General features: G+C 46.1%; 1 protein-coding gene across 4 annotated transcripts in view; it reads left to right on the top strand.

Annotated features, from left to right (window-relative positions):
- The window catches only part of tbc1d19 (TBC1 domain family, member 19), a 132,804-nt gene that overhangs the window by 93,984 nt on the left and 23,740 nt on the right, over positions 1 to 15,080 (top strand). For all 4 annotated transcript variants that reach the window (XR_010963675.1, XM_067989068.1, XM_067989055.1 and 1 more), the window contains one exon: positions 14,946 to 15,030. Coding sequence is in view for 3 of the 4 variants with exons in the window: in XM_067989068.1 (XP_067845169.1) it covers positions 14,946 to 15,030 (85 nt within the window). In the remaining variant the exon portion in view is untranslated. The remainder of the gene's footprint in view (positions 1 to 14,945; positions 15,031 to 15,080) is intronic.

Here is a 15,080-nt window from a genome sequence, read left to right as displayed (position 1 = left end):
CAGAAATTGATAGCCAAGTTCCGCACCCATGAGGACGGCCTCAACCGGGATCTTGGGTTCATGTCACGCTACACGTTACCCCACCAGCGAACAAATGTTATCTGTTTTTAATATAACGGGTCAGTTGCTGTCTTTTCTATGTTTCTACCTCTCTATCTCTGTTTTTTTTTGTTTGTTGTTTTTTTTGGTGATTTGTATATTCTGTGAGACCTGGCAGGTAACACCTGTCTGTCTGCACACTGATTGCCTTGGCAACGGGCAGTTGAAAAAACTGTCTGTACTCACCAAGCATTGTTCTGTGAATTATAAATGCGATTTCATCTCGAGGATTTCATTTTCACATCGTTCACCTGACGAGGGAGGAAGCCTCCGAAAGCTTGTGAATTTAAAATAAAATTGCTGGACTATAACTTGGTGTTGTAAAATTGTTTGAAATGGTGGTGGAAGCATTCAATAGTAACTTTCAAAAGGGAATTGGATAAATACTTGAAGGGAAAAATTTACAGGGCTATGGGGAAAGAGTAGGGGAATGGGATTAATTGGATAGCTCTTTCAAAGAGCCGGCACTGACATGATAGGCCATATCGCCTCCTCCTGTGCTGTAACTAGTAGGATATGATGATAATGTGGCTGGCAGATGCATGACCTTGTGATCACCAATACCATGTAACAAATGTTCCCCAGATACACTCCATCTTCCCTATTGTTTGCACTTTGTGCCAGTTTCCCCCGCCCTACCTCCCAAACCTCCATTACTTGCAGCTCCCATTGTCTTACAAGTCACGATGCTTGGCCGTCACACACTCCCCACCTTGTCTCAATCCTGTTGTTCTGCACTCTTGTACTTCAGCTTCTCTGCCCACAAACAATCGATTTGAGTAAGATTGTACTACTGTCTTTTTATGTATGGCAATTTTTCAACTTTATTCCTTCTCTGCTGATCAGCTTTCCCATTGGGAGTTAATTGTGATTTAATACCAACAATTTCCCATAGTGCATTTTCTTACTATCATACGAATATACGAATTAAGAGCAGGAATTGGCCTTTCGAGCCTGCTTTGCCAATTGAAAAGAACATGGCTGATCTGATTATGACCTCAACCCTACTTTCCCGGCTACCTACTATAACCTTTGACTCACTTGTTAATCAGGAATTTATCGAAATCAGCCTTAAAAATATTCATGATGTGGTGATGGACTGGGGTTGACAATTGTAAACAATTTTACAACACCAAGTTTGGCCTCCACCACCCTCGCCCTAACAATAAAATTCATAAACTTGCACACTTACCCTGGTGTGTAGACACATATACCGACCTTGCGGACCCCCTCAAATGTACATCTTCCGGATGGGGGCCGCCGTAGCTGCAGTCATGACCTCCTCGGAGGGCGAACAGCATCGCCGGCCACGCCGTCCACCTCTGACACGTGGAGCCCCACAACACAGTGCTGTATCACATCCACCTGCACAGCAGGAGGGAGGGCAACTGCAGAGAGAGATGCATCGCAGAAGGCACTATCCTCGCCACAGGATCGACAGACCGAGGCTCAGCTTCCTGGACCTCTCTGAGCAGCAGTGCACACGGAGGCTCAGAGTCACTCGACATGTAGTCGTGGACATCTGCAGCCTCCTTGATGCCGAGCTGCTCCCGGCTGGCCCGAGCACCATCTTCTTACCTGTCACTGTCAAAGTCACCACTGCCCTCAACAACTTCTCCGCATCCTTCCGGGGTGCCACCGGGGACATCGCCGACATCTCTCAGTCTTCTGCACAAAAGAGTCCTGCAAATACACCTACACCCACTCTGCAGTGACACAATGGGTGGCATCAGTTGTGGGTCTTCATTGTGATCCTCAGGAAAGGGCATTATTGCACAAACCAGACAAGATTCGCAAAGACATGGCAGTAGTGGTGACAATATAATATGTTATGTGAGTTGATCAGAAATTAAATATAAGTAAAAACCAGGACAAACCCTCAAACACCCTTGTGCATCCCCTTCATGCTCACGACACGTTTGCCTTACGCTTCCTACTGCACATATGTGATGCATGCCCTGTGACTGCAGCACAGGTAGTGGCAGGTTGAGTGAGGCTGACCATGAAAGAGATGCATGAGAGGGTGAGTAGGAGATAGAACCATGAGATTGTATGAGGATTGGGTTGAGTGGTAGTGGCGGGATGAGTACTGGCGAGGTGAGTAAGTGCAGGTAAGATGAGGATGAGCTTTGAGTGGGTATGAGGGGTGATGTGATAGAGTAGTGTTGGCAGTGCAGAAGGAGATGTGGGGTGGGGGTGGTGATGTGGCAGATGGAGTGTAGACTAATGAGTAAGTGTACTCACTTCGGCTGACCTACTTAGGTGATTGAAGCGCCTCCTGCACTATATGCAGGTGCGCAATATGTTGGTGATGCAGGTGACCTCCTCTGCCACCTTGAGCCAGGCTTTCTTGGTGGCAGAGGCAGGCCGCTTCCTCCTGCCCGCTGGGGGGAAGATCTCTGTCCTCCCCCTCCTCCTCACCCCATCCAATAATACCTGGAGTGAGGCATCATTAAACCTGGGAGCAGCCTTCCCCCTGGGCTGCTCCATGCTGTAATTTTTCCTATTTCCTGCAGCATCAGTCAGTGGAGGACGGTCCCTTTAAATAGGGCTCCTCCAGCTGACCGTCTATGCTGCGTTTGCGCAGTCCGCTCGCTGCGCAGCTTTCCAGCGCGAAACCCGGAAGCACAGGTAAATGGATCCAATTAGCCTGTGATTCCATGCGGAGCACCCCGATTTCACTGGATGCGTTACCCACATGCCCAGTCGACCACCCGCCGCAAACCCGCCGCCCTCCTTATATTGGGCCCTATATGTTTCAGTAAGATCACCTCTCATTCTTCTAAACTCCAGTGTATACAGGCCCAACTTGTCCAACCTTTCCTCATAAGATGACTGATTCCTGGGATGAAGGGGTTGAGTGAACCTTCTCTGAACCGCCTCCAAAGCAGTTATGTCCTTTCTTAAATAAGGAGACCCAAAACTGCACACAGTATTCCAGATGTGGCCTCACCAATGCCCTGTACAACTGTAGCAAAACATCTCTACTTTTATATTCCATTCCCCTTGGAATAAATGACAACATTCCATTAGCCTTCCTAATCACTTGCTGTACCTGCATACTAACTTTTTGTGATTCATGTACTAGGGCACCCAGGTCCCTCTGTACCTCAGAGTTCTGCAATCTCTCTCCATTTAAATAATATACTGCTTTTCTATTCTTCCTGCCAAAGTGGACAAGTTCACATTTTCCCACATTATACTCCATCTGCCAAATTTTTGCCCACTCACTTAACCTATCTATATCCCTTTGCAGATTCCTTATGTCCTCTTCACAACTTACTTTCCTACCCACCTTTGTGTCATCAGCAAATTTAGCAACCATACATTCGGTCCCTTCATCCAAGTCATTGATATAGATTGTAAATAATTGAGGCCCAAGCACTGATCCCTGTGGCACTCCACTCGTTACATCTTGCCAACCTGAAAATGACCTACTCTCTGTTTCCTGTTAGCTATCCAATCCTTTATCCATGCCAATGTGTTACCCCCTACACCACGAGCTCTTATTTTGTGTAGTGGCCTTTGATGTGGCACCTTGTCAAAAGCCTTCTGGAAGTCCAAGTACACCACATCCACAGGATCCCCTTTATCCATGTTGTTTGTTACTTCCTCAAAGAACTCTAATAAATTATTCAAACACGATTTCCCTTTCACAAAGCCGTGTTGACTGCCTGATTGCATTGAGATTTTCTAAGTGTCCTGCTATAACCTCCTTAATAATAGATTCTAGCATTTTCCTATGACAGATGTTAAGCTAACTGGTCTAGTTTCCAGCTGTCATTCTTGCTCCTGATTTTTTGCTGAAAAGGAGTGGAGCAAAAGTGTGTACGAGATTATAGGTTTTTTGGAAAACATACTGAAGAATGCGCTTGTGTTTTATTTAGAATGGATGCTCTTTTTTTTAATCGGAGTTATGATACTTTGATGAATATTCTACAATATTACCAGAAAGACAATTTTGGAAATGTTGGTGATTTTGTAGAGTCTTCAATAAAATTAAAACCAATTGGTCAAATTGTACAATAAAATTCAAACTAAAGCCAAGAAAAACTCTGTCATTAAAGTCGCAGACTAATCTGCAGTTTGAACACCATCAGACGTCTGACTGCTGTTCGTCACTAAGTAGAAAGTCATTGAGAGCTAAATTGGGTCGTATAGCGCCCTTTGTTTCGGCGCTACACGGCCTCTCCGACATGCAAGATGGCGTCTTGGCTGCGTGCGCACATTTCCAGCATGACGTGCACCGGACGCCATCTTGGTATAGGAGTTAGCGCAGGCGCAGATAACGAACGCTGGAAGCATGTAAAGTAGGGAGAAAATGGCTTCAATCAGTGTGAAAGGCTGATTTAAGGTGACAGACACCTTTTTGGGACTTAACACTTAACTCAACGCAGTCTTAAGCTCGACCATCTGAACGTGTCTTAGAGTGTCTGGGGGACCCCCACCAGCGCTATTTAAAAGGACCATGCAGGATTTACAGGTTAGTGACTGTATTATTACTTCTGGCTGCCGAGACATTTGTAACTGTTTTTGGAGGTCTCCTGGACTTCAATACTAGGACGTGAGGACATAGCCTAACATTTAGAGTCAGGACGTGCAGGAGCGAAGTTAGGAAATGCTTCTACACGCAAAGGGTGGGAGAAGTTTGGAACGCTCTTCTGCAAACGGCAGTTGATGCTAGCTCACTTGTGAATTCTAAATCTGAGATTGATAGATTTCTGTGAACCAAGGGTATTAAGGGATATGGGGCTAAGACAGGTATATAGAGTTAGGTCATGGGTCCAGCATGATCTCATTGAATGGTGGAACAGGCTCGAGGGGCTAAATGCCACTGCCACTTGCTGCCTCCTGATATGCGCCACCTTCTCCTGCAAGAAAGCAGGATTCGTGTCTGAGTGATATGCCTGTCATGGTTGAATAGCAGCCAGTGTGTGTGGCCTGTGAGTTGTGGGTAGACAGCTTGCAACAGTGGTAATGTGTAAGGGTGAGAGGAAGCATCTGGTTGGAAGAGTTGAGTACTGATGGAAGAGTTTGTTGGTCTATGGGTGATGGGGGGTGTAGTGTGTGGTGCAGTTAGTAGGAGACGCCACTCGACAGGGGACCTCACTCGCCTTGACCATGCGTGTCAAAGCATTGAACTTCTTCCTGTACTGCATTCATGTTCATGATGCTGTGCGTCTGGCATTGACTTCGTCCCCTGCTGCCTCCCACTGCCTTTTGGGTATATGTCTGGAGGGCCTCTTGCCCCTACCCCACCTCTGCGGATATAAAATGTCCCTCCTTCTGTCCACCTCTTCCACCAAGGTCTCTAGTGCATCAGCAGAGAACCTTGGTGTACGCACTCTCGCAGGCCTGGTACCAACTCAGACTTGGTGAGGTCTGGTGTGCAGATTGGAGGATGTGGGATTTAGTAGTGCGCAACCTTTATTCAATGTTTTAACATAACTCATCAGTGTGTAAACATAGAGATGGGACCTGCATCTGTGTTTTACGTGTGCAATGTCTGATCTCCGTTCAGACTCTGTGCAGACAGTAGTCTGTTATTTTCAGCAAATAACAGGTACCAGCTTCATTTAAGAGATTCTAAGCAACATCCTCCCTTTAAGAGATTGGGCTCCACCTGCTGGTGGAAAGTGTGAATTGCATTGATTCCACATGCAAGGCTCGGAATGGAACACTGATTGCAGGTTAGTATTCAGGCCAGTCGAAACTCGCATCCTGCCTGTGCAGGGGTCATTGGGCACAGGTTAATAGCGCATCACACTACCTGCCCCCAAGAACGACCCTCATCCAATTTTTTCCCCCCATTTTGCCAATGGCTACAACACCACTTTTCTTCAATTAGTTACATTACTTAATAATTTAAAAACAAATTGTAATATGATTTAAGAAAGCTATCAATTGGCCATCATATAAAATGAGATAACCTAATGCAACAATTATTCATTGCTTTCTGGATCTGATAATCAGTTGCAAGATTTTACCAATTTAATTTTTAATTTGCTGGGCTGTATTGTTTCTTAAACTATGCACACCTTCCAATATCTCAAGTTTCCATGGTGACTTGATAGTACTCTAAAACATTTTGCAGCTAAGGAGGCAGTAGTAGAGAATCTTATAGGAGCAATAAGTTCTAAGTACATTAATCTATTTATTTCATACTTACTGCTATGTATACTGAGTGAAGTTCAGGAAAACATCAAGAAAACATGGAATATCTGAAACTATAAATTTTACAACACCAAGTTATAGTCCAGCAATTTTATTTTAAATTCACAAGCTTTCGGAGGCTTCCTCCTTCCTCATCCTTTCGACATCGTTCACCTGAGGAAGGAGGAAGCCTCCGAAAGCTTGTGAATTTAAAATAAAATTGCTGGACTATAACTTGGTGTTGTAAAATTGTTTACAATTGAAACTATAAAGCATAGGAAGAATCTAGCCTTGACCAATGAGAGCTGGTTTCTAGCTGAAAAAACCTTCACTTCAAATTATCGACGGCCACCAAATGCCCCATGGCATATATCATAGTGAACATGGGAGCTGTGATAACATTTTAACTCTCTGCTAGAAAAGAAGGACATTGTGCTCTGGAACATTCCAATTTCATCATTGGCTTGTGAATGTCACACCAGAATTGAATATTATAATTTTTATGGTCCTTTAGTACCTTCTCTAATATCTTTAAAGGAAAGCGAGCAGTTTTCCAAGATGTTATGGGCAGAAAGGAGGAGCGAGAAGTCAAAACAAAAAGGCCATACCTCTAAATCATGAACGGTTTTGGCAGAGTAAGGAAGGAGAAACCGTTTCCAGTGGCAGAAGGGTCGGTAACCAGGGGACACAGATTTAAGGTGATCGGCAAAAGAGCCAGAAGCGACAAGAGGAAATTTTTTTTTTTGCAGCGAGTTTTGCCTGAAAGGGTGGTGGAAGTAGATTCAACAGTAACTTTCAAAAGGGAATTGGATAAATATTTGAAGGGAAAAAAATTACAGGGCTATGGGGAAAGAGCAGGGGAATGGGATTAATTGGATAGCTCTTTCAAAAAGCCGGCACAGGCACAATGGGCCGAATGGCCGCCTCCTGTGCTGTAACTACTATGATTAACTCAATCTCAGGTGGGAGAGAGTAGGGGGTAAATTTTAATCCCCAAGAACAGGTGGAATAGGGGTGGGGAGTAAAAATCCTCTGTTTTCGGAGTGGGACCACATCCTGGCTCCAATATGTCTGGGTTTAACCCAGGCAGGTTTGTGTGCATGTGGAGAGCAGATACCAGGAAGTCCTGCTCCCACTTAAAGCAGGTGGGCCAATACTTAAAAGAGCAATGTACCTCACTGAGATACTTAAGGTGGTTAATATTTTGTGTATTGGAATAATAAAACAAATTTAACCGTACTTGTTTGGGTTTCCCATCGCTTCCCATTCACGACAGGTGAAAGCAGGAGGGAAGGGCCGGATCCATGAGGTGAGTGCCTTTATTGCGCTGCTTGTGGGCCTGGAGTAGCAGGATTGCTTCACCCAGGCCCAACAAGTTCACCTGGCCGTCAGGACACCGCGATCGGCCGACACCCCCCCCCCCCCCCCCCCCCCCCAGGATGGTGGACCGCCACCTACCTCCGACTTTTCACCGGACCTCCAGCGACCTCCAATCTTCTTCCTTGGGGCCCCCCCCCCCCCCCGATCCCGTTCCTGGCACCCGCCTCCATGATCCTTCCCTCCCTCCGATCCCTGGCAGCGGCCTGATGCAGCAGGCCTTCCTGCCCGACTGCCAGCCTGTAATTGAGCAGGTCGATAGTTGTAAAAGTATTGGAGGACAAAAGGCTAGGTATGTTGGAGTTTGAAAGTGCCGATGGGATCAACTACTTTAAGGAACAAAAGTTCCTTTCCCTACTTACCTTGGAGAAAAGAAATGAAGCAGTGCCAATAATATCCTTATAACCCTCGAACACCCTTCTCAACACATCAGTTCAGTTTTGTTAAAAAAAAATGTCAGTTGATCCCAAATTAATTACCTTCCCCAGAAGTCTATTCTTTATGTCCACTATCCTTGTGGGGAGCGAGGAATTTTCCAGTCACCAACCTTGTCCCCGGCTTTAAACAGCTTAATTCCACTGGGGTGATTCCACATACCCGTGTTTCCAGTGGGAAGCTGCACCCAAATGGAATGCAACCAACCTACAGTTTTTGTAGCCCTGTCTCCAGCCCTCGCTCTGCAAGCATGGTTTCCCCACTGGGCTTGTGGGATCACTTCTTGTAACAACGCTCATTTAAAGAGCACTGAGACTACAAGGATCACTCAGAATAAATGTAGAAGTAATAGGTCACACCTTTAAGGAATTCTTTAAGGAGGTAAGTATAATGTTGAAGGGCTGTCCAATTGATACAGTTAATTTGGCTGTGCTTGCAACAAATATAACGTCATTTTGGGTTTTATCTTTGGGCTTAAATTAGAATCATAGAAGTTTACAACATGGAAACAGGCCCTTCGGCCCAACATGTCCATGTTGCCCAGTTTATACCACTAAGCTAGTCCCAATTGCCTGCACTTGGTCCATATCCCTCTATACCCATCTTACCCATGTAACTGTCCAAATGCTTTTTAAAAGACAAAATTGTACCCGCCTCTACTACTGCCTCTGGCAGCTCGTTCCAGACACTCACCACCCTTTGAGTGAAAAAATTGCCCCTCTGGACCCTTTTGTATCTCTCCCCTCTCACCTTAAATCTATGCCCCCTCGTTATAGACTCCCCCACCTTTGGGAAAAGATTTTGACTATCTACCTTATCTATGCCCCTCATTATTATAAGATCACCCCTAAAACTCCTACTCTCCAGGGAAAAAAGTCACAGTCTATCCAACCTCTCCCTATAAGTCAAACCATCAAGTCCCGGTAGCATCCTAGTAAATCTTTTCTGCACTCTTTCTAGTTTAATAATATCCTTTCTATAATAGGGTGACCAGAACTGTACACAGTATTCCAAGTGTGGCCTTACTAATGTCTTGTACAACTTCAACAAGACATCCCAACTCCTTTATTCAATGTTCTGACCAATGAAACCAAGCATGCTGAATGCCTTCTTCACCACCCTATCCACCTGTGACTCCACTTTCAAGGAGCTATGAACCTGTACTCCTAGATCTCTTTGTTCTATAACTCTCCCCAACGCCCTACCATTAACGGAGTAGCTCCTGGCCCGATTCGATCTACCAAAATGCATCACCTCACATTTATCTAAATTAAACTCCATCTGCCATTCATCGGCCCACTGGCCCAATTTATCAAGATCCCGTTGTAATTCTAGATAACCTTCTTCACTGTCCACAATGCCACCAATCTTGGTGTTATCTGCAAACTTACTAACCATGCCTCCTAAATTCTCATCCAAATCATTAATATAAATAACAAATAACAGCGGACCCAGCACCGATCCCTGAGGCGCACCGATCCCTGAGGCACACCGCTGGTCACGGGCCTCCAGTTTGAAAAACAACCCTCTACAACCACCCTCTGTCTTCTGTCGTCAATCCAATTTTGTATCCAATTGGCTACCTCACCTTGGATCCTGTGAGATTTACGGGATTGGTTAATTGAAACTAACATATTTAGGAAAAATATAGGAAAATAGAATTGTTTTTAGACTAAAATAGTTTACTTACAAATTAGGTGCATTTTATCACATTATTCCACGTTTGTCAAGAAAAAAACAATAATTACCATATCTGATTATTACTGTTAGTTTTTACATTTATTGTAATAACTTTGATCAGTGGATCCCAGAAAGTGCAGGCAGTAAGCATGTGGAGGCATCAAAAAGATAAGTACTTTTTTCCCCCAGGTGCAATTCTGGCATCTTCAGGGGTGGAGGATTTCTGAATGCTGTTTTTGGACAGCAGCCAAAGGCCCAGAAGCTGATGGTTATTACCGCTGTTGCAGGCCTGAGAGGTCTGCCACAATAGTAGACTTTTCTCCCCCACTTCAGGGTGCAAGCAAGAGGCAGTACTTCCCTGGGGAAACACCAAGCCAATGCGCATGACCTGAATCTGGAAATATGGGCAGGTTCAAGTCAGGCATTTCAGGTGTGCTGCGCCCAACTAGCCCGGGGTAGGAGAAGGAAATTACACCTCCATTAAATGTATTGAATTGCAAGTCATGACATTTACTTATAACTAGAATTTGTCAGCTGATATTAAAAATAAGCTTGAATGCTTTTGTAGCTTGCAAACAAAGTTTGCAACTTTTTATGATGTTTGATAATTGTGACATTATAATCAACGATTTATCTTTTTGACTTCCTTTGGGATTTCTGCATATAAATATTAAAAATGGAAAATTGAATTGGCAATTCCCTAGGTACAGTATGTACCCAGTAGCTAGATATAACCAAATAACAAGTACTAAAATTGTGAGTGTGTGGGAATAAACTTTTCAGCTTGGATTAGTTTAGGAAGCAAGATGGACTTAATACTGTTTAAGGTGTTATGGTGTATAATTATGCCTCTGTTGTAACTGAAAGGAAGACTGGCTTTTAACACAATCTGGGCAAATTCAGTGCAAGTATGGACAGGCTTGGGCTGGGAACACAGAGAAATGGTGTCATCATATCGTGCGAGGTTAGCCCTTCCTACTGATTTTAATACACTCCTTGCGCAAGTGCAACTCGTACAGGGAGGCACATGATCAGACAGTGAATGGGAAATGCAGCATGGCTGTAGTTCTTAAAGGACTGCTGCCTGTAATTGGAAAGGAGGATTTTTTTTTCTTGGCCAAATAACTAGCTTTATTAACTGTATTGGACAAAATAATATCTGGAAACAGAAATGTAGGGGAACTTCACCTTTTGATAATGACCCTTAGAGGTCCTGATGCAAGAGGTACAGTAAAGGAGGAGCTGAAGGACACCTTCCTATGAAAGTAAAAGTGTAAGCTGTATAGCTTGAGGTTTTTGAGAGAGTGAATATAGTCTTCTATGTCTTCATATCATGAAGTGCGCAAAGGTAATAGTTCAGTTGTACAGCTTGCCCCCAAATTTCTTTGGGGTTGTGTTGTACCTGCAGGAATTCCCGGCAGGTTGAGGCTGGAAATGGCGTAGAATCCAGCAACACAAGGGGCTCAATTTTCCTGGGAAATTGCGGGTGCGTTGGGGCTGGGGGGCTGGGGGGGGGGCTCCGAAAATCGGGGAAATTCCGTTCGGGTTCTGAACCCGGCTCCAAACCGCAGATTTCCAGGTTCCCCACTGATGCGGAAGTCCCACTGGCAATTAAAGCCGGTGGGATGATACTTGACACAGTTGTTTAGATAGTTTAAGTGGTTGAACTACTTAATTTTTTCCACATTGAGGCCGGGGTGCAGTTTTGAAGCATCCTCAGTGTGTTTTCCGTGCTGTGGGAAACACTCCATTTTGCAACAGACGTGTTTCAGCCAGCAGTCAGTGGGAGATTCAAATGCTTTGACAGATGGGGAGAAAAGGTCACTTATTGCAGCAGGGCACTCAGTTCTTTCAGACAAAGTTTTGGCTGTGAGATCTTTGTTGTTTTCACTGAAAATTCTTACTTTCCATTCAAAATTCTTCTGTTCACACATAAGTAACTACTTTGCAGACCCCCTCAAACTCACACCGTCAGGATGGGGGGGGGGGGTGCCATGGCTGCATTCACCACTACATCCGAGGACGAGCAATATCACCAGCCTCGCCGGGCATGGCATCCACCTCTGCCACTTGGAGCTCCAACACAGTGCTGTGCCAGAGGCACCTGCACAAGAGCACAGAGGGTAACAACAGAAAGGGGTGCCGCTTGAGGAGGCCCCATCCACATCTGCCACCCACATGGAGGAGGAGGAACCCATGGGCAGAGCAGCGGCTCACCTGGCTGCTTGTGAGGCCAGGGAGTCACTGATATGTGAACGGTTCTCCTAACATCAGAAAGTGTGAAGAGTCCAGTCCTCACACCACCTGGAAAGAGCAGCGCCCACACCAGGCCACCCACCCCTCCCTGCACAAAACAGTCCTTCAACTACACATACACCCACTGTAAAGTGACCCAATGAGTGGCATCAAGTGTCACTGTTCATGGTGAACCTCATGAAAGGACCCTATCACAAAAGCCAGTCAAGAATGGGCAAGACGTGGCAGCAGTGGTGACAATCATAAAATTTAATGTCACTTTAACAAAAAATAAATATAAATGAAAAACATGACAGTCTGTCAAACACCCTTGTGCATACCCTTCGTGCTCACAAAACCTTCGCCTTTCTCTTCCGACTACTTCTACGTGGTGCATCCCCTGTGGCTGCAACAGATGTAGTGGCAGGTTGCTCATGTTCGTGCCCTGACTGCTTAGATGCTTTGGGCCTACGCCCTCTTGGTTTTGGAGCCCGTGAGGGTCCCTCCAAAGACTGCTCCACCTGCACCTGTGCAGGGGCAGACTCGGCCACCTGGAAAAGAGGCAGCATTGCGGGTACTGGTTGAGAGGGGGGGCAACGGGTGAGACGTGGAAGCGCTTTGAGTGGCGTCTCCACTTCCATGTCCCCTTTCGCCATCATCCCTCTCCTGGGCCAGGGCCATAGCACTCCTACCACTCTGTTGGACAACAATTTGGAGGACATGTGTGATGCCTTGTAAGGCCAGTGCTAGTGTATCTGTCCGCCTATTTAAGGCGGCAGAATGTTGTTCAGCCTGAGTCCGAACGACCGTTGTCAGGGCCTGAATAGATTCATTTGTGAGCCGTGTTTGAAGCTCAATGGAGGCTAGCCTTCTCTCCATTGCAGACATTCCCGCACTTACCTGTGACAGTATCTCAGAGAGTTGCTCACGTCCCTGTGGCACTATCTCAGAGATTCCCTCCCGTACCTGTGTCACCATTCCACTCATGCAGGAGTTGGACTCCTCCATCCTCTGCACTATTGTGGAGAGTGTGCGTGGCACCTGTTCCAGTACCTCGCAAATGTGCTGCTGTCCCACGATCATTCTCCTTTTAAAGGATGGCCCCCGGGGTTCAGCATCTGCGTCCAGCTGAGCAGAGCCTGGAGAGGAGTGCTCTCACCAACGTGGACTCTCTGCAGCTGCCCTGCCACCGGTGTCTGCTCGTGCTCACGTGTGTGGTACTCACCAGGTGCCAACCCAACTAATTGAGGACTAGGGCCCACCGAGGTGTGAGTATCTGCGCTGATGGATAGCTCGCTAAGGATGTGGCGGTTCACCCTCAGAGGCCAGCAGGTCCTCTGAGAAATCGCCCTCTTCCGTCACAGCAGTCGCTGAAGGCCCTGTTAGAGAACAGAAGGCATTATTAAGCATCACCACAGATGTGTCTGTTGCAATGAGCATACTAAGGTGCTGAAGATGGCAAGGCATGTTAACGTCAATTCATGTTGTGTGTGATGAATGTTAAAATTGTGTCATCAGACGTTTGTGGCTTGCCAGTCTCGGCATCCCTGATGGACAGGCGCTCGAGGGCTCGGCTGAGCTCCAGCGCCTCCTGCTCCGCATCTGTAAAGGTGACGATTTGTTGCAGCCCCCCTCTGGTCCTCGCCCTCTCCCGTGCATTTTGCGCTCTCTTCTCCTAGTGGGGAGAAAGTACAAACATGTGAGTGACTGATGGTAAAATGGCCAACCGATGAATGCATTGGTTTGGGTGAGGCTGACCGTGAAAGAGATGCATCAGAGGGTGAGTATGAGACAGAGCCATGACATTGTATGAAGATTGGGTTGACTGGTAGTGGTGGGGTGACTAATGGGGAGGTGAGGAAGTGCAGGTAAGTTGAGGATGAGTCTTAAGTGGGTGTGAGGAGTGATGTGATAGAGTAGTGTTGGCAGTGCAGAATGAGTTGTGGGGTGGGGGCGGTGATGTGGAAGACGGAATGTAGGAGAATGAGTAAGTGTACTTACTTTGGCTGACCTAGTTGGGTCATTGAAGCGTTTCCTGCCCAAGTGCGCGAGAGGTTGCTGTTGCTCGTGACCTCCTCTGCCATCTCGAGCCAGGCCTTCTCGGTGGCAGAGGGAGGTCACTGCCTCCCGTCCGCCGGGTAAAACAGATCCCTCCTCCTCCTCGCCTCATCCAGTAGCACCTGGAGTGTGGCATCGTTGAATCTTGGAGCAGTCTTGCCCCTGTGCTGCTCCATTGTGGTGTGTGGGTGTTTGCTGCAGGAAAAGTCATTGGAGGTATGTCCCTTTAAATAGAGCTCCTCCAGCTGACAGCCTGTGATGCGGGTGCGCAGTCTGCCCACTGCGCAGCTTTCAGACGGCAAACCTGGAAGCCACATTAAGTGGCACCAATTGAATCGCGATCGCGTGGGGAACAGAATTTTTTTATTGGGCAGGTTACCCACGCGCCGATTCACCCCCCACCCACTGCCATTCCGCCTCCACTCGAATATCCAAGGTCCCTGTTCTGAAGAGCAGGCCCAGGAATTTCCTCTTTCTTAGTGTTAGTGCAACTCATGTCCTGACACTCCATCTGATAAAGTGCAGTTAATGAAGAAAAACTTGGAAGGTCACAATTTATGGCAGTAAAGCGATTATGCTAACAGCACGAAATGAATCTGTGCCACTTAGTTTTGTAAGAGCTGAGCCACCTATAGAAAGAGCTGCAGTTTACCAGATCTGCAAATTGATCCTGCATGAGTAGAAGTGATAGTACTCCAATTCTCCAGAGATTTCAGAGCGAGAAACACTTACCTTTTCATAGTTAGATGATGTGACTTTCCCAGGAAATTACATTCAATGAATGAGGAACATTACATTGAAGGTAGGTAATCGTTTTCTCCCCTACAGTAAGAAATCAGTATTTCTATCCCTGTAGTTTATTGTTATTACAAAATTCAAGGTTTACATGCTCCCCTGTTGATTCCTAGGTGCTACTATGCTTTTCTCGAGACACACTAGTTCTTGATCATTTCAGCTACAGCAGTGCTTCTCCCCCCAAGTCATATATCAGAGGTAAGAAAATCTGCTTGCCATTGTATTCTGCATCACCTTTATATCCACTG

Source organism: Heptranchias perlo, chromosome 1 (genome assembly GCF_035084215.1).
Source record: "Heptranchias perlo isolate sHepPer1 chromosome 1, sHepPer1.hap1, whole genome shotgun sequence".
NCBI classification, from domain to species: Eukaryota; Metazoa; Chordata; class Chondrichthyes; order Hexanchiformes; family Hexanchidae; genus Heptranchias; species Heptranchias perlo.
This window is presented reverse-complemented; position numbering and strand designations above follow the sequence as displayed.